At 36.5% G+C, this 26357-nt stretch overlaps 1 protein-coding gene across 7 annotated transcripts in view; it reads left to right on the top strand.

Moving 5' to 3' along the window:
* Nucleotides 1-26357, top strand: part of bma (SCY1-like protein bma) — a 751115-nt gene that overhangs the window by 662495 nt on the left and 62263 nt on the right. For all 7 annotated transcript variants that reach the window (XR_014128907.1, XM_081744332.1, XM_081744329.1 and 4 more), the window contains exons 10-13: nt 791-944; nt 4607-4856; nt 9429-9597; nt 13781-13962. Coding sequence is in view for 6 of the 7 variants with exons in the window: in XM_081744332.1 (XP_081600458.1) it covers nt 791-944; nt 4607-4856; nt 9429-9597; nt 13781-13962 (755 nt within the window). In the remaining variant the exon portion in view is untranslated. The remainder of the gene's footprint in view (nt 1-790; nt 945-4606; nt 4857-9428; nt 9598-13780; nt 13963-26357) is intronic.

The raw sequence follows: 26357 nt of genomic DNA, 5'->3' as shown, positions 1-26357 counted from the left end.
ATGAAATGGTAGACTGAAGAAAGTGGAAGAAAACGGGAGAACCCCGAGAAAACCCACGCACATGTTGTTTGTGTACCACAAATTTAGTCTGTCTTGAGCGGGGATCGAACGAAGGATCCCACGCACTAGAGGTGAACGCTCTACCACTGAGCCACCAAGGATCTGCCATTATATTCCGCTACTAGAGACTCCTGTTTATGGCAAATAGTCTCACTCATGAATTTTGTCTCATATCGTCTGACTTGAATCGAGTAAACCATTTTGGAACTGTCTGAATATTCACAATTCTTCCCATTCTACGATAGAGATTTGCTTCCCAGCTTCCTAAGCCTTCACCCCTCCAAGTAATATCTTAACAGTATAGAAATAGGTACTTGATCGAGTTCCATATCCGACTGTTTTAGTTTGATGATTATCCGGAAACAGCTACCGTGGTCCTATCTACGTGATGATTGACGGACACTTTATGTCATATTTATTGATAGTTAAGTTCCATTCTTCTACATATCAACTGTACGACTCCTCAACGAATGGGTTCTAAAATGAACAAATTTATTACTGATTCTCTTTTTCCCCTACAAATTATGCTATTGTCTCGATTCTCAATCTATAATAAAATATATTTTGTATGTTTATGGACATTAATTGCTACAATTTTGAAAAGTACGTCTTGAAGGGATTTACTGAGTTCAGTTTTCAAAGTTTTCAAATCTATTTTACATTAAAAAGAAACATTTCTCATAATTCTGTGTAATGTATTTAAATTAATTGATTTTCTTACTTCTATTAGGAGCGTGTTTTCTATCCCAAAATCCATCCAGGCGACTGTCACGCTATTGGAGAATCTTCACATTATTTTAGAGAAAACTCCGCGAGATGACATCCGCTCGGAAGTGCTCCCGATGCTGTATAATGCCTTTGAGAGTTCAACATTACAAGTACAGGTAAGTGAAAGTCCTTTGAAATATTAACATCGTAAGTAGTTTGTTTCTACATATTGATGCTTAGAAAATTACCCGAGAAATACGCTTAATTTTCCATCATTAATAAGAGCTTTGGTTTTGCTAAGTGGCACTCTTCTACTATTACGCAGACAAGCAGAAATATGCCCAGGTCAAATTTCAGGAAAAAGATTTGTTAATGTAACATTCTCTATGAATGATTTTAAACTAAATCAGTGTTCGAAGGGGGGAAAAGCAGAGGCGGTATGTTTAATTATGATTTTGACTCAACATACCGGCTATCTAAACGCTGAAGTGAGGGTATGTTGCCTAAAAGATTGCAATTCAATTTACATAACGAATGAAAACCATTGGAGAACTTCTCTGCAGTAAGGGGAGGGGGTATGGAGAAATTTTGATTCCCCGCCAACAAGTTTCTGGAAAAAAAGAATTTAAAAATGTCCCCTTATTTTGTATTATAGAGAATTATACACGAAAATGCTCAATAACAAAATGAAGATATTAATTTACTGCGGGAAAACTCCCAGTCTCCCACTCGATTGTGGGGTATTCCAAACCCCCGGAAGGTCCGCCCCCCACAGCAGACAACCCTTAAATCCGCCCATGCTCAAAACACGACATTTATGTGCATTAATGGAAAAGGATACATACGTATACATAAAAAAAGAAACAATTCAATATGGGACATCAAAACATAAAATAGGTAATTTCTTTGAAAACATCTCATTTTAAAAACAAAAGGTAAGAAAAAGATAACAAAAAATGTCGATGTTGTCAACTTAGAAATTATTTCTGCATAAGAAAATCTTTTTACCTGCAAAGCTATTCGTCAATTACTATGTATAAATTTGGATTTATTAAAGGTATTTAGCATTTACTTTTCACTGAAGTGAGACGGTATGCCTTCATCACTGAAAAACCAGAGGCGGTAAGTCATACCACCGCACACCGTCTCACTTCGACCACTGACTACAATCTCTTCCGAAGGTGATGTGTCTACCATTGAATTAGCTATAAGGGATAAAGAAAACTGTAGGTTCAATACCGCTGAAACAAAATTCTTTCTGTGGTCCTTCTTATGTTTTACAGCAATATATTCAGTATTGTTGTTATTTACTTTCCACAAACATCTTCTCAGATTCATCGAAAACCCTCTTTGTCAAACACTGTTGTAAAAGTCCACATATGCCCCTTGGTGTGTTGTGATTTATGCCTTGTGCCATGGTAGATGTCTTGATCTTTTCGTTTGTATTATACAGGGCAAGTCAAAATGATGGATTCGATTTCAGACATTTAATATGTAAAATCTAATGAACATGTGTTATTATGAGACATGTGCTAAGAAAATAAATCGTCAAAGCTTTCACCAAACGTGTCTCAAGTGTTTTATGTGAGCACCTTGCGTAACACGACACACATCAAGCCAATAGTCTATCTCCTGTGCCAAACCTTTTGTCGCATGTTGCGGTCAATATCATAATGGCTGCTGTGACGCCGGCACGCAGATCATCCAATGTTGTTGGAAGTGGTGGTACGTAAACATGATCCTTTACAAAACCCCATATGAAGTCATGTCATGTGCACGGTAATCACATACTTATTTACATGATAATGAAGCACGCAAATATATATGAAGTCATACAAAAAAAATATGATGTGCAAATGCTTGCAGATTACTGTTGGAACTTCGCACGTGTCAAGCTACCCACAAGATGAAAGCTTCATTGGTGTATATTTTATTTTGTGAATCTTAACATGTATCAATCTATGTCTATGTCTTTGTTCCATTCTTTTTTTTTAATCACTTAAGTACCACTTTTGCTTGGTTGGCAACGTGTAAATGCATTTAGTTCAACTCCAATTATATTCGTATACAGGTTGTTTCATATATGTTGATTTTTACTGGTTTTAATTTTTTTGCCAAGTCTATTGTTCGTGCAAAACAGTACGCAACGCTAAGTTATAAATATTGGTTTATTCTTCCGATATCTAAATGTGCCATGTATATATTTTTCATCAGATTGCATTGTACATAAAAATAGCAATTTTATTGAAGCACATGTTTTTAAAAAAATATGAAGTTTCCTTTAAACTTTCATTTCAACATTTCTAAAAAACCAGACCTGGTACAGTATATCTGAATTTAGACTCGTAATCAATAGGGCCAAGCTATAAAGAGCATCTAGTTCCATACAGGAAAGATAAAAAATCAAATTTGTAGAACAGTGACATTAACCATTATTATCAAAGAAGAGTTAAAACTAAATATCGGTATAAGCATAGTCTTGCCTGTTATGCTATATAGAGTGAGCATTGGGAGTTAAATTTTAATGATGAACATAGTTTAATGGATACTGAAAACAATACCTTGAAAAGGTATTTGTTGTTAAAGTATGCGAACAGACAACTCCATATAGTAAAACATAACATGTGGAGCTTCACGAAATACATAATCACCGACGCCATTCAATGCAATAGAGCTGACAAGATTAGGAAATATAAAATAGATTGGATACGTCGTTTGATAAGAATTGTGCAATTAAGCTTCATAGAATTGTAGCGGGGAAACCCCAGTTTCATAGTTCTAACGGTAGGCCAAGGGAAATCCAGAAGGTGTTGTGAATATACATCTGGAGTGGGTGATGACGATCATAATAATTGACTTAAATCAGGATGAAATCTACTGAAAGCCTTTTGTTTCTGGGGTATTGAACTTTGAGATTTCTTGAACCATGTCATTTTATTTATAGGTTGAGGTATAATTCCGTAGCGTTCTGATTTGACCTGGCAACACTGCATTGCTGTTCATTTGTATATTGTTTCTACATTGTCACTGTTTTCTTTGGGGTGTTGTCTTGTGGAATACAAGTTGTCAGCGAGATTGTTACAAACGATTGTTATTTCATCGCTGTTGAAGATGGAGTGTCAGGTCAAGAAAAAAGAACATTTCCGACATATTCTGCTGTACGAGTTTAACCAAGGTTCAAGCACAGCAAATGCGGTTAGGAACATCTGTGAAGTGTACGGAACTAATGCCATCGGTGAAAGCACAGCAAGGAAATAGTTTTCTCGTTTTAAAGTGAATCAGTTTGATTTGAATGGTGAAGACGCACAGGAAGACCATCTGATTTTGATGAAGAACGTTTAAACAGTTTAATCCACGAAAATCCACGCCAGCCAACCAGAGAATTAGCTAATGTGATGGAATGTGACCAAGCAACTATCGTTCCACTTCCAATCACATTCAAGGGCACAATTTCGAAGTTGAAACTGCTCTGCAAACTTGGATTGAAGACTTTCTAAACTGAAAACCAACAGATTTCTACAGACGGGGGATCCAGAACCTACCCCAACGTTGGGAGGAAGCTATTGACAATGACGGAGATAACATTGTTGATTAGCTGCTCATTTGACTTTGTCAAGTTTTTAACTGCACTTTACTGAATTTAACTGAATTTTAACAGAATTTCATAAATAAAACACTAAACAAACTTAACAAACCTATATTTAAAACGCTACGGAATTATGCATCACCCTAATAATTGGTTCTATACTCTCTTTCCGAGTTAATTGTAATTAATCCTTTACTGTATTGAAATGATCTGAAAGTAGATTGTCTTTTCTCCCTCGATCTATTTTTGCAGAGTGCAGCGTTAGTAGCGGTAACAAATGTGTCCGAATATTTAGATGAAACAGCAATCAAGCGAATGGTGCTACCGAAGACGAAGCAAGTATATGAAAAAAATACTAGTGACTTAAAGATAGTTCTCAATGTGCTGTCATGCGTTGAAAAGACACTGGATCGGCTGGACCGTTCCATGATTATTGACGAAGTTCTTCCACTCCTGTGGGACGTTCGGCTCCAGGATCCTGAAATAACCCTCAAGGTTGTAAGTAAGTGAACTTTTATAAATCTTTTCTTGCTTTTAATTGGAGCATTTAAAAAAAACTACTCTAAGTGCAGATGAATCAAACGCTGCCTTGTGGTTTGATGTCAAATTGTGTAAAATTATAAGCTACGTAAGTTGTATCACATTTTACCAAGGAGGTATGACATTAGTAATAAGTGTAATAACACGAGTAATTAATGTATTCGAATCACTACTTCTGTTAAGTACGCCATTTGCTCTCTAGGTTTTTCTTTCTCATGTTAAATCAAACAGCATTTGAGATAATTAAGGTAAGTATTCTATAACGTGCCATTCAGTTTTCCGATATGTTGATATGGAGTCAAAATTGCGAAAATTTAGAAGATGAAGTCTCCATATTTCTAGGTGATGATTACAAATAAATTTTATATTTAAGTAACCCCTAGCAAATATCTGAGCGTATAAAAATTGAAAAAAAAAATATGCTGCTTCTACGTTAGGGGCTACGTGTTGTGAGTTCACATGAGTAGATGATAGATTGGTATACTTCAGTTCCAAAATTATCAATTATAACAAATGTCATGATGTTAGATCCAATGGTTGGAAAAAGCCTGGTGGTAATAGTAAAAATTTCCACACTTCCTGTCTTCTTCAGAGTTCAATTTACAAACATTTAGAGTATGTTTGTTTTTACCTGGCACGCTTCGCGCTTAAAAGATGGATCTGTCTGCAAAACGTCGTTGCCACGCCACGGTTAAGTTGAAAGTTACAATACGCTAGGAAACAGCAAAACGCCACACCACTCACAAATCATTGTAACACACTTGTGGCAACTAAGCACTTCAACTACCCGCCAAATAGCAATGACCTCATTTGATGGGCTGGCTGACAACTAATGTCACCTACACGACAAAGCCAATAAGATGTCTATTTGGCTAAAACGTTCACGTGAGTACTAGCAGAAAATACTTTAAAGGCCAACCAAGTACACTCGCGAGAAGTGTGCCAAGATAAAACAAACGTACTCTAAGAATATGAAAAGTGTCCCAAATTACTAACCTGAACATGAAATACCTGGATGTAGTAGCAAGGACAATTTTAAAATATCATCTTTGTTTATTGGCGCAAGTGTTCTAACAGATTAAAAAGTACACAATTTTATTGTCAATACTCGTAGACTAATATTTACTTTGAAAGTTACAATTAGATTTAGAAGTTAGTTTCTTAAAACACAAACACACGGGTTACTACAAATAGTGAATATGATATTATCCTAGGACAAACAACGAGATTGGGAGAAACTAGTTGAGTTTAGGAGGGGAATTGGAACTAGAGATGTCATTGGATAACATAGCATGATCAATGAAAGGTTTGTCGGTATGTGTATTGATTTTTGATTAGAAAATCAAAATGAAGTAGGATATTTTATAAGAGTATGAAAGAACATTAAGAATGATAGAAGAATCATAAGAAAGTCATATTTGAACCAGCAGATAAGAATTAAAGTACGAAAAGAATGTACGAATACAGACCCACTTCGCGGGTCATCTTCCAGATTTTCCTCACCACATTTATTTTCAGATGTCCTCTTGACAACAGTTGAAAATGACAGAGCAAGTCCCCTGAATGTTTCATGTATCTGTAAATGTTTCTGTTGACTTCGTACCCTTCTTCGCCAAATATTTAATAGTCACTTTACCTTCAAAGTTTGTCGTTTTTAAAAGCAAGCAAACACGATACAACTTACATACAATTTAAATTGTTGATTACTCACTGGCAATGCCAAGTTGTCATAACGAAAGATGGGCTTTAATAATGAAGTACTCGGTTTCGAACTAGCTCTACTAACTGTGAGTCATTCTAAGTACTTTCCAGATGGCATTCGTAGTATACAAATATAAATAATACTTGCTCTGTGAATATTCGATTCTTTTATTTTGACATCAATCATTCTCATTTAACCATAATCATTATGCCTGAAACATACACACACGTCAAAAAATATATTATAACCCCTACAACGTTATGCAAATTCAGCATGCCTATCTAGTTTAGATGTTCATGAGTTGACAATAATTATAATTATAATTGACAATAATTATACTAATTATAATTAGTACACTGTATGTATAAGATAAACAGAAACAAAGAGGCCTGGTAAGTATGAATTTCAAGATAAAGTATTGTTATATTGATTACTTTTGGTTTCCAATGACTGAAATTTAAATTATTATTGAATATAACAACGTGAACTTAAAGACCACATTTCGTACGGAAAATAGATTTTTCTGTTGTCTTCGTTATCTTGGTTGAGTTCTGAATGAGCTATTTTCTAACTATTCGATGAACATAAGTTTTAACGTCCTTATTAAGACTACATTGAAACAGAATCTACTGATTAAATCGAAATTTCTGAACCCAATTCGGTTTCCTATCCTAGACTTTGGTTCCCCACTATTTATCATTGCCAAATATATTGTATATCCAGCATATTATCTGAAGGCAATGAAATATTGCCGAAACTAAAACAAGTTTTTAATATGATTTTTGTCAGATTTGGACTTTTATATAGAGTTACTGATTTATAAGGCGTTCACTTGTTTCAATTTTGTCAATCAATCTGTTGTATTAAATAAAGGGCATCTCCAGTAAAACCCTATTTCCTTGATCGGCGAGAACCTGTAGGCCCTGTAGGTCACGAGTAAGTTGGTCTCGATGTCACAAAGTGAGGTGTGTTCGAACAGGAGTCAAAAAACCGATCGACGGTCCCGACAGTATTATGGTCACTTCTCGGGTGATCGTGCACTAATGGAGAGGCTTTCGGTGGAGATCTTTAGGTCTATCCTCATCTCCTGATTATTGCGTAATCTATGACGCACAATACCCGTGAAACCACAGAGATCCAGCAGTATCCTTACCAAAAATGACAAGAACCGGCCCAGAAGCACAAATTTTTTATTGTAAGGCATATCTCCGGTAACTGGAGGGCCCTTCGGACAATGCGGGTATGGGGATAACGTGCAGACGCTATTTCCGAATATGCAAACCCTGATGTCGCATTTTAAGTTGTTTTAGTGCTAGAACCCAAAGACACTGCTGAACGTTCTCGGCTATTTCGACCCATGCGTCAGCTGAGCTTGGTTTGTGTGTGGGGGGAGGGAACAAATTGAACTGTACCTTCTCCATAACACACTCTTAGCTACGAGCCTGCTGAATATCACAACCAAGCCCAAAAATGGGTTCCAATTGGAACCAAACCAAGCACAGTTGACGCTTGGGTCGAAATAGCTGAGAGCGATCAGCAGTGTCTGACCATTTTGAGCTCTGGCACTGGAACAACTTCAAATGCAACATCTGGGTTTCCATATTCGAAAATTAGAGTGTCTGCTCGTTCTTGCCATACCCACACTGCCCGAAGGGCCCGTCGGTCACCGTAGATGCGCGCCCCCACATGTAAAGAATCTGTGCTTCTGGGCCGGTTCTCGTCACTTCTTGTGTGGATTCTGCTGGATCTCTGTAGTTTCATGGGTAGTGAGCGGCATAGAATCACGCAACAGAGTCACAAGATGAGGATAGACCCAAGGATCTCCACCGGAAGCCTCTCCAGTGGCGCACGGTAACCCCAGAAGTGACCACAACACTGTCGGAAACATCGATCGGTTTATCGACTCCTGTTCGAACATACCTCACTTTGTGACATCGAGACCAATGTATTCGTGACCTACAGAGCCTACCGGTTCTCTACATGCCCACATCGACTCTGGTACCCACCGGTCAAGAAAGTCAGCAATGCATTGGGTGGAGATGCTCTTTAACGTTTATTTTGCGAGGTCGTAGCGGAAGATTTATTCAAATTGAAGCTGAAGAATTAGAGCAACTAAAATCTCTCAGATAAATAGACATGACGACTACTATGAATCAGGTTTTTCAATGAACATCGTACGTAATTTTATATATAGGTCGTTCCAAAACCTTGGAAGAATTGCTAATACGCTTGCAAGAATTCCGGTCTGCAGTTTCTTGTACTGTTCATCAGTATACCTGTTATGAGATTATCAGCAGCAAAAGATTATTGGAAGCAGAGCGTGGACTTGATATTTATATTACTTATATGGGTGTTATTTTGAACATTTCCTAAAAGAAGCTATCTCTAGGATTTGGAACATTATATATATATATATATATATAAAATTATACGCAAAACTGCAAGACAACTTTCTGAGAAACCTACAGACAGTTTAGTGACCTAGATGACTCTTTAAAGACTAAATTTGATTAATAACTTGAAGTTTCTGAAGCATATAAATACTTCGGCAGGAGACAAAGAAGGAACTATTGTATATGCTGTTATGGCTACTAAAAGTATCTGAGATCCTTAATAACTGACATGCGTACTGGTTTACTTGCGTCTTTTACTTTAAGAGATTTTGCTGATAGCTTTTGTCTACATAACTTCCTATAAATGCACTGTATCTTTATAACAAAATTTTATCTATGAAAATTCCCCTAAATATTGTTTACTAAGTCGTGGATCACTCTTTTCATAACGTAGTTAATAAGTTGTTCATTAAAAGGACATGTATTTTTAATATTTCAGATATCTATCGCTTGATGTTAAGCGACAAAAAATACGGGTTGTCAGTTAACTTGATGGCGACTAGGGTAATGCCATCCCTTCTTCCACAAACCGTCAACCCGTCCTTGAACCTAGAACAATTTACGAACCTCCTCGAAGTGCTGCAAGAAATGCTGGATCACATTGACAGGTAGTGTACACTTTCATCTTTTCATGTTTATTTCATTGGTAGACTGGATAATACTGTGACATATTTTGAAATAAGCTATCACTAATGCATGTTACTGGAAAGCTGTTTTTGTTACCCACTGGTAGTTAAAATGTACTAAGTCAAAGAATATGACATTTTTATTCACTTAGATATAACAAAATACTATCAGTTTATAGTTTAAATCGTTTAATGTATATCAGTACCGAAGTTATTTGTCCTCGTTACGTCCAGTTTCAGCACCAATCGAATATTCGCTGCAGTGACGGATACAGAATTTTGGTAATGTGGATGGAGGTTGGAGACAGATTAGACAGAATAAACAAAACCACCAATATCTACATAATAAATACGTTTATACTCATATATTTAAAGAAACTGCATCATGAATACATGTACACTTATGTCCAAAATGATTGTCGCATATCTATAACTGTCTTCTTGTAAAAATATAATTTGATAATGATTTTTCAGGGTACTTTTAATAGTGAATAATTATATTCCTAGAACAACATATTTATAGACATGCGACAATAATTTTGTACATGAGTGTACCTATAAATAAACTATAGGTGTGTTCAAGGAAATATCTGAGAAAATCTATATACATGTTTCACAATGTAAACTACTGAAATACAATAAGCACAAGAGATTTTATAATGACATTCTTCTCTTGAATGAAACCACGGTCTTTAATTCTTTAAAATTTTTGTTCATAGAAATCGACTTTTCAGCGAAAAGCATGATACAAACAGAAAAAATAGATATTCAAAACTGGATTAATTGTAGGAAAAAGAAGTCCGGAATTAAAATGGGTGCAGCTACACCCAATCTGCAGCCTACTATGACTCCCAGTAACTGTTCCTGAATCAATACATTGAAACACAAGATACAAATCCTGCAATTAATCGCATATAAAAAGTAAAAAGGTAGACTGTGCCAAAGATCGCTTCCGGATCTCCATCTTATGGTCCTGAATATGGATAAGGTAAGATAGCACAGTGGTTAGTGCTGCCACGGGATGCCGAAAGCGCAATTTCCTTAATAAGATCACAACAACAATACTGAGATAAATAGCAATTAATTATGTAACTTTGAATTCTATAATTTAACTCAAATGGCAATATTCTCAAAATATGTTCCAAGTATTGAACAAAGTATTGTAGAATAAAAAGCAAAGAAATACCAGAAGTTCACACAGACACCGAAACGAGTGAGGGTTATAAAATTTTGCATATAAAGTGTGTCTTATTATCACTGTAAATAATGTCAAAAGAATCTCTATGTACAATAAATAATATTATGAAACATCTAAGTCCACCTATGTATCTTCTCTTAAGGAATAATCATTAATTATTGTTTAATTTGCGTTGGTAAAGAAAACGAACAACTTACGATGTAGGATCAAAGTTCTTATTATTTCTTTTTTAGTTTAACGTCCCATCATTATGCACCAAGGCTAAAGGAGATGGTGATGATGAGACGGATGATAATTTGGAATGACGAAAGTATGAGGAAACTGGAGAGCCTCGAAAAAACTCACGCACATGATGTTTGCCACCACAGGACCCTAGCAGTTTATTATTTCTGTCTACTCAAAGACCAAATACGAGGTTCAATCAATTGTTTGCAACTGAAAAGTTATCTAAATTCAAACCATTTTATGAAATCATATCAATGTTCTTGCTTTATCACAACTTTGTCAAAGTTTGAGTCTAGGTCTACCTTCTAATGATCGAAACTCTTTTAGAATCAATGTTCATTTCAATCTGAAAGCCGTTAGTTTCTTTTCTTACAGCGTTCTCTGAAATTCATCAACTGTCAAAATGTTCATCTTGTTCCCTCTTCTCTTATCAATTGGTTCCGTTTCAAGTCAAGATTTACATGTACTATCCTCTTTACTTAAATCTACTCAAATTGTTGCACCACAGAAACTCTGATACGGAGACTACAAAAACGATTAAAATAATGTATTATGTAGTAATATCTCCATTCAGTCATAATTGTAATTATAAATAAAGATTTTTAAAATGCAGGGTTTCCACATGATACCTCCCTGATTACAACTATTAGTTGCATGGAAACTATTAGTGCCAGAGAATAATGGTTTGCGGCGTCTTGAAGAGCAACTCAAACAGTTCATTTGTCTATATCTGAACTTCTATGATATATGAGCCCGTTAATGACTCTCAGAATGTCCAGCCGATATTCAATCTCTCCCCATGTGTTGTGTACCATGCCCGGTGTGGTCGACTTGATGGCTTCTTCAATTTTGTGATGAAGAGAAGGAATATCACGTACAGGTATGGCGTAGGCTCAATCTTTGGCATAGCCTCATAGGAAGAAATTCATAGGGGTTATGTCAGGAGATCGCCTCCCTGACTTCATCCACACTTTCCTCAGACGTTTGTGCTGTCAGTTGACACTCTTCGTGGCTAAAAACTTCTCAAACCATGTTTTAATGGTCTTGACCTCTTGTAGGTCCCTACGTACTTTCGCCTGAAGTTTCTTTGCACGGTAATTGGGGATTTAGTCTCAGCCAACCACATCACACACTGCGCTCTCTCTCTTGCGCTGTTGTCATATTTGTTCATGAACACTTGCAACAAATTACAAAAATTCATATAAACTTTGTTACTGTACACCTGCAACAAATAACAACAATTAACAATCAACAACAAAAAGCTGTTTGAGTCGCTCTCCAAGATGCCTCAAACCGTTATTCTCTGGCACTAATAGTTCCAATGCAATTAATATTTGTAATCAGGGAGGTTTCATGTGGACACCCTGTATATTCACCAAACCTAACAATGATGGGGAATTGGTGCAAAGTTGATGCGATGTACAAAACAATCGTTATCCCATTTCGAAATATTTCATAATACAAGGAATAACTAGAAAGAAGTAAGAACTCCACGACAACATTGTTCCATAAGTCTGATGATTTTGAACTTGCGTGTGATAATATACTGCACCACATAACTTTAAAATATGAAAAATTTGTTCTGGAGCAAGCTCCCACACAAATATGAAGTGAGATAATATAGTTTTCAAAATGCACATGAAAAAAACATGGGTTTAGGAACATACAATAATTGCTAATGTTGTCTTCAAGTTGCACGTATACGCCTGTTTAAAGGATGTTTTCCTCTCTCGGAACAAGCCTGAAATACAAAATACTCTTGAATTCTTTCTCAAACGCTAAAGCTCAACAATGCCTAAGCCATTCAGTGCAAATATAACTTTCTGGAACAACGACGTGGACTAGATCTCTTCTAATTCAAGTGTATTCCTGATAGCGTTGCTGTCAATGTGTGTTTTCCTGCACCTCCACCGAAAGAAGAGGGACAAGTCGCTGTGTCCAAGATCCTTCAATATTTGGATACGGACAGGGTTGCCACATTGAAACATTTCGAATTATTTCACGGGCTTCGCTATGCACTGTCTTCGCCATTCTAAGTAGCCTACGATCTTCACTCAAGGCCAAATGACTGAGTGACAAATTGACAACACAGCCGAGGTTATTCACTTCTTTCCCCAAGGCAAAGGGAAGGTTTCCTCTGTAAGCGAGCGGCGAAGGTGGGGCCGAAGTATGTTTAACTTATTTTCCGAAGGCATTTGAAATACAAAGACTCTAAGTCAGTCAAATAAACAGAATATTTTTATAGGATCTTTGTAACGATGCACTTTTGAGTAATTTTTACTTCGGCTTTCACACAAATATATATATTTTTCCACAGTAACACCATACAAATTGCCAACTTAAAGGTATTGCTTGTATTAGTTGAAACATTCACAAACAGTAATAACGTGATTTAACCAAATCAACATGGGACAATAATGTAAGAGTAGCACGTTATATATATATATAGTACCCGATCTTAACTTTTCGCCTGTTCTATATGTATGTTGGAAACAATCATGAGATTTTCAGGTAAAAAGCTATAATATACTAATTTACACCTAAAGCTCTGTATTGTGTGTCAATGTATTTACAAAAGTTCTGTATTTATCTATTTTGTCCAGTATTAGTATTATAAAACTTAATTTCAATCAAATGACGACACGATGGTAGATCAATTATGGTGGTAGTAGATTAGGTTTCAAGCTGTATTACGATCTCATGAAATAAAATAAGCATGTTTCTCTTTCTCTCTTTCCACAGGCACCAAAGAAATAAGTTGAAATTAGACAATCTATCCTTACCTAGTCCTGAGAGACACCGGACATTACGTCATCAGCACAGTTCGGACAACATGCACGTTCCTCCTTTCAATATTCCAAACCTGCGCATTGAACAAAGAAAGACTTCTAGTGCAGAAGATATGGCGAGGAAGAATTCAGCGGGTGAGTGTCAGTACTTAACATTTAATATTACACCTTTCATGCACCACATGCTTAGATATGTTAGAACAAATAGTTGAGAAGAAGGTTGGGCACGTTTTCTTCCCGTTAGATCAAGCTATTATGAAGTAAATTGCAACAAGAAAGCATCAATTTTCAACACTAGGTCTAGCAACTTCTCTCTAATAAAAGATTCTACTCTGTAAAAGACTGCGTCTCTAAAGTGACCAGTTAAGCTCAAATTTTATACGTGATTTCGACATTTAATACTGGAAAGACCGCTATAAATACAAAATGAAATAGAACTGGAAATTATTTCATCTAGCACATGTTTGTCGATGCGTTACCTATCTCACAGAAAATGGACTTGCAATTACAATGCAATTGGCAAGTGTAGTAACGAGAAGAAGATAGTAGCGTAGAAAGTGGCAATTCTAAACACATGCGTATTGAGTGTTCATCATATTCATCAGAATTTTCAACCGAGTTCGATGTTCAAAATTGAATGTATCCACGGCCGTACAGCAAGACACTGTCGTTAAGGTCTTTGTGAGGTTTATAAAGATACGACATTACCATACAGAACAGTGGCAAGGTGGGTTAAAGTTTTCAAGGAGGGTCGTGAAACCACTGTTCGATCAGGTCGTCCTACTGTCAGTGAAGAGCAAGTGCAGTCTGCTAACGCGCTACTAGACACACATCGACGTTGGACAACCGTATACAATAAACCTGTCTTGCGGAATAACTGTCTTCATATTTTTAGAAAACACAGAACTGTTCAGAGCGCCATCTCACTCACTACTGTATTCTTCTCGTCACAGCACCTGCGCGTTGCAAAGAAAGGGCAAGTCCACTTACTGTGCAACTATCATGTAATGAAATGTAAATAGAAAGTAAAGAAGAGGTTACTATTCAAGCAAGAAACGATTAATTTCATTCACTCAAAATTAATTCATCTCACACAATCTCTAATTTTCCAACAAATCTCACTACTTCATAATTGTCAAGTGTGTTTCCTCGAATATGTGATTTTACTTTGGGAGTAAATGAGAATCGCGGAGTTACGTGCTATTTAAAAGAAAAACTTGACGAAAAACCTTGTTTTGTTTATATGCAAACTAGAAAGAAATATTACGTTATATACATAGTATACGCAATTTCAACATGTCCAACATCTGATTGATAAGAGTTGACGTATATCCGTTCAGCAGGCCAGTGTAGAAAACATATACTGCATACATCACACTAATGAGGACATGCTAGAAGGTTGGGAGGTACAGAGTCTACACAGGTAACATCGGAAGTCGGAATTAAAAACGTCAGATACGTGAAAACCTAGTAGCCATACTCTCTGAATGAAGACCGTAGGCGGGCTACATGAGTGACATAATGTTTCCTATACCACAATACCGGACATTGGTCCCATATGCAGTACCAATAGGATATGAATTTTATGCTTAATTTCATGTCTACGGACACGAATATGGCTGTCACTATGTAGAAAACAGTAACGGATCGCATTGCTCATTGCCGACGCTCTCCATATGCATTGTCACTATACTTTGTGCAGATATCAACGATCACGTTCTCGGCGTTGAGCAAGTGTCAGAGTAATTGTGTGAGAATAATGCGGAAACGTAACGTCTGCCTTGATTGCACTGACGATCGCCAACCTACCAGTTAGAGTAGACCAGACGGTCCTTGTATCTAGCCATCACCCGGTTCGCCTCGAGGCTTTGACGACACACCTGCAATGTTTGTTATGCAGTTCTTCTACTTTTCATAGTACACACCATAAAACGAGGCATTAACACATCATGATCCGCGAGAGCATAAATTCCGCGGAACGACTGATAAGCATCATACTGCCCTGAAATGCGGCAACGCTCGAAATCATTTAATTCCACCATAGGAGTTCTCTGTCTTTGTTTTGGCAGTGCACCGACTGTGATCTACACAAAACGGATTAACAAACACAAACACAATCCTCGTAATTCATACATTCAATGTACTAGCAGCAGGCTGTCTACAGACACTACATTTGGGATGCCAGTACGTTAGCGGAAGTGCTGGGAACATCAAACGAAGATCAGTGTATACGGTACCGGTGTGAAAACGCAAAAACCAAATAGTACATAGGACCAGGGGTGGTGAATGAACGCATGTTCACAGTTGATTTGTGGTGTTTTGTGTCGTTGACACAACATTGAAAAATTAGCATCGCGGTCACTGAATAGTGCGATTACAAGGAGTTCTATGCCTCAATTCTGCGGCAAATACAACCTGTAATATTCGATACAAGTTGTCCAACGCCGTATTAATAAAATGTATACTACTTTTTGTGAAGATATTCAAGTACTTTTCTAACTCTATGAGCATAAATAACTCTCCTGCTCGCTCATTTCTAGTAAGTTTGAAATTTTAAATGAGATGTGAAAATATAATTTGATAATGATTTTGCAGGATACTTTTAATATAGATACTATGTGTATAATCGGGAAATGTATATTTGTAGTAAATTTCATAGGAAAAGAATTATAAATACGAAAATTAGAAGGAGTAAAACGAAATGTTGCTAAATGAACAAGAAAGTTTTATTTTCGTTTTATTGTTCCTATTTACAGATCTTTTGACATGAAATTTGCCACATACATGTCTTTGCCAATTATACACATACTAACATTACAAGAAATACCAGGCGAATTCGTTATCAAATTATATTCCTACAACAATATATTTATAGAAATGTGACAATAATTTTGGACATGAGTGTACAATAATCGACAAAAGAAAGGACTTTATTTTAAATACATAAATCGTATATGAAATAGAGTCAATATGTTATTTCCCTTTGTAGCAGGCAGTACAAATTTATTTGTGCTAGAAAATAACAGTATCTTCGTGACACTGTCATCAAATTCCTGCGAGGTGTTTATGCATCTCTTTTAGTGGATCGAAAATTTAATGAGACAAGCTCATCTCCTTTACATAAACGTATTATGTACATTGATTACTTGCCACACATGTGTACACGTTTATTCAGAGTAACATGTTCAGCGTCCCTTCCTCGAAATCAGCTTCATTACATATGAATACACACACTGATATATATGCAAGTTTACGTTGCATTGATTGACACATGATCCATCATACAGTTGTTTAGTTATCCTTTTTTCCAAGACATTCAATGTGATCAGTCAACTAGAAAGAGTTGAAATGAAAACCACAAGAGTCAGTTTCATGGATGGATGGCTTTATTGTAGAATTACTGATTGAATATTTGAATGCTAAAGTAAATAAAGTAACTTACGCGTAAAACTAGGCAATATTGTTGACAACGGTTATAAGCGTTGTTTTATGTAACATGATAATAAGTAAGCAACATTTAACAATGGCATATTGCTCACAAAGTTGCAATGACTCGGGAAAGTGAGGAGAAAATATTATTATGGAAGCTTATTCCAAATTTGCACCAAAGAAACATCGTTCTTGTCCGTAAATACTCATTGTCGTCTCGTGAAGAATATTATACTGTAATATTGTGTTTTGAAGATGATGTATAAAAGAGTTAGTATTACGTCTATGATGTGCGCGGTCCGAAGTTCGTTTTTCAGTGAGAGGCTTGTCCTTGTTATTCTAAAGAAGTACAATTGTAGAACACAAAACTATATTTCGGAATTCATATAAAAGAAAAAGTTTTTACTGTCTGGTCAGCGCCTTGGCAAAACTACTTAAGGAAGTAGCTAAAAAATTGGACAGTACATAGATTTCGATATGTAAAGTACTAATCAGAAAAGATTTTTGAAATTCGACGTAGAAAAGGGAGGAAACAGAATTTCAATTATTATAATAATATGCCAATACTTCAAAATCTCTGAGAATTAGAGTCATAAAATTTTGTATTTGTACTTTACATTTACCTCTTCTGTTCAACGTCTATATAGAAGAGACTATGAAAGAATTCTTTGATAAAAACGAGAAAGGCCGTAAAAGTAAATGGCCAGGTTTTCAGCACAATAACATTTGCTGATGACATAGCACTGATAGCGGAGAACGAAAAGGACTTGCAGAAAGGACTTTCAAACTTGACGGACCAACTGGAAAAAACATGCAAAATAAAGATAAGTAAGAAGAAAACCAAAGTGATAAAGTGCATAAGAGGAGGACAGAAAGGGGCAAATGTATCACTAGAGCGAGAGAAAATCGAAGACGTTAAGACGTTCCCCTATTCAAGAAGTCTAATATCCTCGAACAGAAGGACTGAAAAAGACATAAGTTCAGAATAGTGCAGGCTAAACAAGCCTTCAATAGGAAAAGACGACTGCTAACATCAAGAAATATGTCGTTGGACGTTCGAAAACGATTTATTAAGACTCTGGTGTAGAGGGTGGTGCTTTACGGACCAGAGACATGGATATTGAGGAAAGCTTAAATATTCCAGCTGGAAGCATTTGAAATGTGGTGTTGGCGCAGAATGCTGCGCATACCATGGACAGATTATGAAGATAATAGGAAAAAGAAGAAACAGCATGCTTGGCCATCTTATTCGGCACTCCGATAGGATCACCGTGTTGATAGAGAGAAAGGCAGAAGGAAAAGCAGGAAGAGGAAGACCAAGGATAGAATATCTAGATGTAGTTACGAAGAAGAGACTTTATCAAAGTATGAAACAACTTTCCCAAGGGAGAGAAAAGTTTTAAAATCTCCATGTTGCCTACCAACCTATGGTTGAGGAGAACAAGAAGAAAACTACATTTAAAACAATTAAACACATGTTTTAGCTTTTTATATATCTCTATATATAAAAGTCCTGACTGACTTTCAGCTTTGATCTCTTAGTTATGAACCATCCAAGTTGGATAGTCTACCTAGATTTATAAAATCCCTAATTGTAATTTAGAACGAAAATTCATGCGATAAATTTTTTAAACATTCATTTTACGCATGAAAAAGGAAATGATGAGACGATTTATTTGCTATGTTCTAATGCAGAGTCAATTTATAATAAAGATTTGTTAAAAGTAAATGAACGATTTTCTCTACAGTAAGGTGTAGGGAAACTTTCTATTGCTTTTTGAATAGACTCAAGTATATTAAAATGGCAATCTCAGAGTGCACTTCGTTTTCAATCTTTAGTTCTATAATATGTCCATCTCGTGTAGTTTACACGTGGGCTCGATAAATAACAACACTGTTCTTAAGTCAAAGCGATGTATCTCAGCACCGCAAGAGTTCCGTAGCTAAGGAAATGGATATGATGAAGTGTGACGAATAGTAACGACTGCGGGTTATTCAGTCAAAACCAGAAGTACCTTAATCCTTTCGCTGCGGAATTAAATTTTAGGGTGGTTCCTGGAAAAGGGGACAATTTGGTCATTTTTCTGTGAAATATGGTTTAAAGACACCAACATATCCATTAGAAATACATAAATTGCATAAATGGCTGATAATATCAAATTCAATCACTGTATTTTCCAATAAATGATATATAACACATGATATATGTACGAGGGTGATTCAGAAAGTAATGCCTCCAAGGTGATACTTTTATCTGTGTTTGACAGATAGCAACGATAAAGGTATAAGTGGAAAACTTGCAATGTCAGCTACAAATGGTGGCATCATTTTTCAACATAGTTCCCATTACGGGCAACATACTTGCACAAACGCGAAACAAGGTTTTTTATGCTGTCGGCGTAGAATTGTGGTGGCTGCTTGCGACACCATTGCCGAACTGTAGCTTTGGCCCTTAAGGTAATCCTGAAGTTTGGGGAAGAGCCAAAAGTCGCAGGACGCAAGATCCGGACTATAGGCAGGATGACGCAGAATGTTAACAACACTTTGCCAGCAGATGGGACAACTCTGAATTTCGTGGCGGAGAAAAGGACGTGTGGCGGTGTTCTATCAACTGACGCTTCGTTTCTGGGTCGTAATGGTGTATCCACGACTCGTCGCCGGCGATGAATATTCCTGGGTACACAACCTTCCGCAGTCAGAAATTCAATGACAGCCCGTTGTTTCAACCGGACTTGATGCCGTGGATTGCTCCATTACTCTGGAACAGAAAGGTAAAATAAGTTGCATTCTATAGCTTAAACATCAGTGCATTAATGATAAACAGTTCAGAATGTTTGCAGTACTATTGGCCAAGTAGTGGGATTGGAAACAGTACTTTCTGAATCACCCTCCTATATGACACATGATAGATAGCAAGTATTGTGAATGTTTGAAATTGATAAAGTGCAAAATTATACTATATTGTGTAACATTAGTGCTAAAACTTTATATTTGAAATATATAAAATCTATACATGGCTATGCAGCTATCTGACTGTCGCTGGTAGTCTTACTGTTGTCCGGAATTATTTCCTCTTATACTCAGCTAGCTTCAAACCCGTAAACACACTACTACTGAATGAGCTTTCATATTCATTCGTGCTTAACTGTAGAATTCCAAGAAATCGCCGCTAGTTGGCAGCACAATGCAACGCATTAGCACTACCACATGTTCTGTATACAATGAGCAACTGAAATTGACTATCGCAGCGAAGTATAAACAACAAAAATAGACGTTGTGTACTAAAGTCAATGAAATGAAAATGAAATGAAATCTTTGAGTTTTACGTCCCACGGTTATGCCGGTTAGGCTAAAGGAGACGGTGATGATGAGTAATGAATGAAATGGTGAAATGAAGAAAGTGGGAGGAAACGGGAGTACCCCGAGAAAACCCACGCACACGGTGTTTGTCCACCACAAAGTTCACTTGGCGGGGGCTGGGATCGAACCCGGGACCCAAGCACCAGAGGTGAACGCTCTACCACTGAGCCACCGCGGCCCCTACTAAAGTCAATTTCCGCAGCTAAATGCAAAAATTCTCAGACCGGCTAAAGTCTAATTTTCGGTGCGAAAGAGTTGAAGTAGAGGAGTAAACAGGAAGCTCCAAACTATATGCTTCGGAAAGACGAACAACCTGCGTGAAATAAGATTGAAGTGGCACGTGGGGGTTGTGCACAACAATGTTTTCAGGGACTTGGTGATGATGTCTTCACCAAAAGAAAGACACTGAATAGCACTACTGCACAACAAAAGCCCATCCGTACCAACCATATCGTCCCTTTTTTTGCAAAGTGTCGTATCTCAGTTTTTCTCATTTTTCAGGAGAGCGATTTGAAATTTTGCACCTATTTTACTCTCTTGTTACCAGAGGCGGATCCAGGGGGCGATCGGGGCGATCGCCCCCTTCCAGAAGAGTAAACTTTCTTATTTTATGTATATAAATAAAACCCATCAAAAAGTTTGGAGCCCTTAAAAGTAGCAGTATGACAACTTGACAACCCACCGCCCCCCCCCCCCAGAAGTCGGTTCTTGATCCGCCCCTGCTTGTTACGCTCGTGTTTACCAACAAATATTTACCAATTTTTGACACAATGTAGCCAAAAGTACATTCGTTAATACCACGTGTTCAAATTATATAATATTGTAATATTAAGCCATAAAAAATATGATATTTGAGATACGTCACTTTGCAAAAAAAATGTTTGTTTTAAGAATGAGTTACGTCACTGTGCATAGTTCTTGGGATGTAAGAATAAATGCCAAATTGAAGTTGGAAAACTGTAAATTTGTCCATTTGTGTACATCTAAGTTTCTGTATTCATCTTTGATAAAGTAAGTTATAAAAAATAATGAACAAATATTTTCAATAACAACAAATATTTCATAATGAACAAAATAATGAACAGTTGCGATAGAACCAAAATTCTTATTTTTTCATTAATTAATTCAACATGTTTATGAAATTAATAGTAAAAGAACAAACTAATAAGGCTTACGACTTTTCACCAAAAAAGCAAACAATGTGATATGAAATTAATACTATAAATTATCACTATTACGTAAATATGAAGCTGTATGAAAGAAAAATAAAATTCAAGACAGTGTCTAAATAATAAAATTAAAAATAAGTCATCGTAACCAGCCGAGAGTATAATAATATTATTTTAATTAAACATGAATATAGGTATAACTTAAATAAGTACAGTTAATAGCATCCCAATGCAATACTGAAAATTACTGAATCATGTGCATAAAGTAATTGGCAAAACATCAGTCCTGAAGTTAACAAAACTACAAAAAGAAAGAAACTCGTTTTTGTTTGGAACCGCCGTAATGGTCGAAGTGCAAGTAAAATTGCTGGTGCTCAGACATTTGTATGACAGGGGTAGGTCCACCGTACAGAGATATTAAGTCTGCGTATTTGTCTTGGGACACTTTCAGCTTTCGCAGGTTAAGCTACCCGACTTCAAAATCTTTTACGTTCTTTTTGAGTCACTTAAGTTGGAGTTCCTTGTAGTCTAATTGTAGGTGGTTTTGTAGAAAATAATTTTCGGCAGTAACGTAACTAGGAGGGGGGCAAACAGGGCTTCTGCTACTGGCACCGAATTGAATTGGGAGAGCGCAAAACTTAACAAATATTTGTTTTCACTATAAGCCAAGGAAAGAGTTTTAGCAAACTAAAGATCATTTAAAAAAACTACCCCAGTAACTTAACAGGACAACAACGACTGCTCAACCTTAGGGTCATATCCGTAGAGCATAAAATAGCTTCAAAGCTATCTCTTAATGACATCATAAAAACCTTTGCAGCCAAAAGAGCCCACAGAGTTAAATTTTAGTTCTAGTTTCTTGTGTTTTAATTTAACTTATACCAATTTAAGAGATTTTCAAAATGTCCGAGTATAATACTCGAGACAACAGCTTGACTGTTTCTCACAATTAAATATTCTATTCTAAAGCAACGGACTGTTGATTGACTCTACACATATACACATTCCGATATAATTCCAAAAACATCATGATTTGCAGTTATTATGATAAGATTATAAGAATATGTCAAACATGCTACTCTCAAATTATTTACCAATTAAATACTAATTAGTTTGGTATTTTATCTTGTACTAAAAATTAAATTATATACTGCAATTTTGAAATCAAGCTTTAGCACTTCAAGAAAAAAGTGGATTAGAAGAATTACGGTAATGCCAATATCAGGTGTAGTAGAGGAGCGTTTTGGTTTGGTTAGTCAGGGGGGGGGGGGCGCTAAGCCGAGTTCTTGACCCTGGCGACAACTAGCCTAGTTGCGTTGCTGGTTGTCGGTGACCTCTTCAAAACTCTTATTTCCATGATGTTCTTCCAGTTCACGTCTTTTGCATTCTCCTACCTGAATCTCGAATTTGTAGAGTTCTTTGGAGAGCTGCTTGAAGTTGAGGAAGTCACTATGCTGTAATTCCACTACCTCGAAAGACTACTTTCTACGAGCCAGCTTGATCACAGGGACCAGTTGTGAAGGCACATAATATTTCTTACTTGTTTTAAAAATATATATATATTAAAACAAATTTGGCATTAAGGTGAAAACACTCACACACAAATTGAAAGTCGTTTGAGATACGACTCTGTGTGAACAAGGGAAACTTACCTTAATTGTTCTTGCAAACTGTCGTATTTTGAGTTACAGCAGTTCGAGATAAATTTATTTTTCTACAATTGAGATACGACAAACATCAAACTGCTTATTCCACAGTTATATTTAGGAATTTAGACACGGCTATTAAAGAGAATTATAGAGCTCCTAAAGGGGAATTCGAGACTGGTCTTAACTCAAAAATCGACTTTTCTTAGATACGACACTTTGCAAACAAAGGGACGATATGGTGACCCCTGCGAAACATCGACAGAGACGTGTTGACGGTGTACGATTCATTCCCCACACGTGTGACAGAAGGTGACTGACAGTGATGATTTCAGGGGTGGCCCGGGGGTGAATTCCCCGCTACAAAATTCCCCCGGGTGCTTCAGGTCTTTCCTTATAATTATTTAGTGAGAACCTGTTGTCTACTTAGGCTTAGTAGAAAAATATTTTTAAGTTAAGCTCAACAAAGCTTATTTTTTAGAAACATATACAATAAATCATTTTCATTTATAGAATTTGTCCGTACGTTTTATCAGTTAAATAAGTCTAGCTCGACTCTTGTCTTTCAATGTAGTTAAATGTTTTCAATGCTTTAGATTTTTCAGTTAATATTAGCCTACTTTCGTTCTCTTTGTGAAAGTTCAATCGAGAAAGAATTTTAAGAACAACAGATGCTGAGTTCGAAGATAACGAAGTGGAAATAAAACTTTGAGATTTCGATGCGGAAGACAGTAATTTAAACACTTTATTTGATAATGTCAATGGAGCAAATGAAAGTAATGGTACGTTTGTTGCAGCGAATAGCTTGTAATATTCGTCATGCTGTAGCGTTGTTAGTGTGCAACACTGACAGACAAATGATAGCTTCTTTGCTTACATTTTACATGTGAGTTCCACAGATGCAAAACCTGGCTTTCTGCTAATAGAAAAATTGCAACATTATATGGGGTTGGTAACACTGCTCCTTTGGTGATATCCTCTGTAGTGCCCAGTGAAGGTCATTCACACTGTCTACCTTTCCGCGGAAACAAAATTTAAAAGAATTTCGCCATTGCAAGGATTACCGGGATGGAAAGTATAAAGGGTTAACCGTGAAATTATTGGAATACTGAAATATACCCCACTCTTCCCCATTCCACCCCACTATACCCTACCACCATCAAAATGCGATCAGAAGCCACCTTTGCATACATACTACCCTGTATTAAGTTGATATTGATCTCTATGGCAGTTTTCCTGTAGAAAAAATAAAATAAATAGGTCATAGTAACTGACGTAAATAAAAAATGGTAACTTAAACAATTACACACAAAAATTGGCAACACTCTACTTAGAAACCTAGTAATTATAGAGAATAAAAATATATGGTGTCTTAGATATCCCAAGTTCATATGAGACAATATAAATTAATTTCCGTGAGAAATAATGACCTTTAAGTTATGGGCCCCCGTTGGTGTTTCATGTAACCCAAAAATACCTTGGTATTCCTAGGGTTAATATGATATTTATAATATATGCAAGTTTGTAACTATTGTGTAGATTTGTCTACCTGTATGAGACACAATTATAAGATGTACGAGTGATCAGAATAAAGTATAAATTCTTTATATATTATCAAAATTTCCTTGCGTCATATCCGCGTTTATGCTCAATGTAGGTTACCAGTATATTTATGTGTGTGTGCCTTTGAATGATCAGTTCAAAAATGTAGAAATATCGACAACCCAACTTTCTAAAATTTAAAAATTTGCTCTCTATTAATAAAATTTAACTGTAAAATATTTTAATAGTTTTTCACAATTTTTGTCGGCCTTTCCCTAGTCAATAAATATTTATGCCCCTACTTCAAGTAAGAATTATAGTGTAAACTGCTGTAGGACATTGATGGTTTGTAGTTTTCTTTTCCCCCATATGTATTAATATTCTCCCCGGGGAGAATGTTCTGAAATCATCACTGGTGGCAGAGATGGGAGGCGATTATATTGAGCGATTGTAAGGGTGTTCTTCTGTGTGTAAAGCCAGGTACGAATTATAACAATGTTGCCATTACTTTTTATCGAGCTCTTGCACTTCAGTCCGCTCAAGTGCTTAGACTTCTGGCTAAGAAGTAGCGTAAAAAAATAATAACCTTACTGTCAACTGGTGTCTTCTTCCTGGGGAAATTCTTATCTCACTCACTTGAATCACAAAGCCCAAAAGGACCACAAAAGATTGACATTTTTAAATAAATCGATGACGAACTAAGAAGAACATTGTAATATCCTACAGGTAGAGTCACTAACGTATACGGGGATTTAGCTCTTCGCCTTCTTAATTATAAAAATGTCGTATATAATTATCGTACGAAGTCTCAATAAAATTTTTCTATAAGTCTCTAATCACTCTAAATAAATGTTTTCAATGTTGGATAAAAAGGGTCCCTCGGCAAATAATGTTGGCTCGGGTTCATATAAAGGTGTTCTAGCCCAAATCAGCCTCAGACGGTATCGGTGTATCCTAACACAAAGCTGTTAGAAGGTGATAAAATAGAGTCCCCTTACACAAAGCTGCTTAGGGGAGGTTAAAACTCCTTAGCTCAAAGCGGCCTCGAGAGTAGATATTGTAGGTTATGGCCAGTACAAAACACTGATAACTTTTTGGTCTCAATGTCCTCTTTTATAGCCATCCTTTTGGAGGGACAACCTGTGGAGGGGTTGTCGGATTTCTTCGTGACTTTTCGTTTCCTCCTCGTTTCTTCCTGAAAGCGTAGTCTCCTTCTGTTGTCTGCCACTATTTATTTACAAATCGTAAAACCACGTGTTTGTAGTAAAAACATGTGGTTTATACAGGGTGTTTCAAACCAACACCGACAACGTTCGGGACGTGATTCCTGAGACCAAGGTAAGACAAAAAGTATAGATCAACCTGGGTGCACAAATGCTTTCTT

Source organism: Thermobia domestica, chromosome 17 (assembly GCF_964235325.1).
Source record: "Thermobia domestica chromosome 17, izTheDome1.hap1.1, whole genome shotgun sequence".
Lineage (NCBI taxonomy): Eukaryota > Metazoa > Arthropoda > Insecta > Zygentoma > Lepismatidae > Thermobia > Thermobia domestica.
This window is presented reverse-complemented; position numbering and strand designations above follow the sequence as displayed.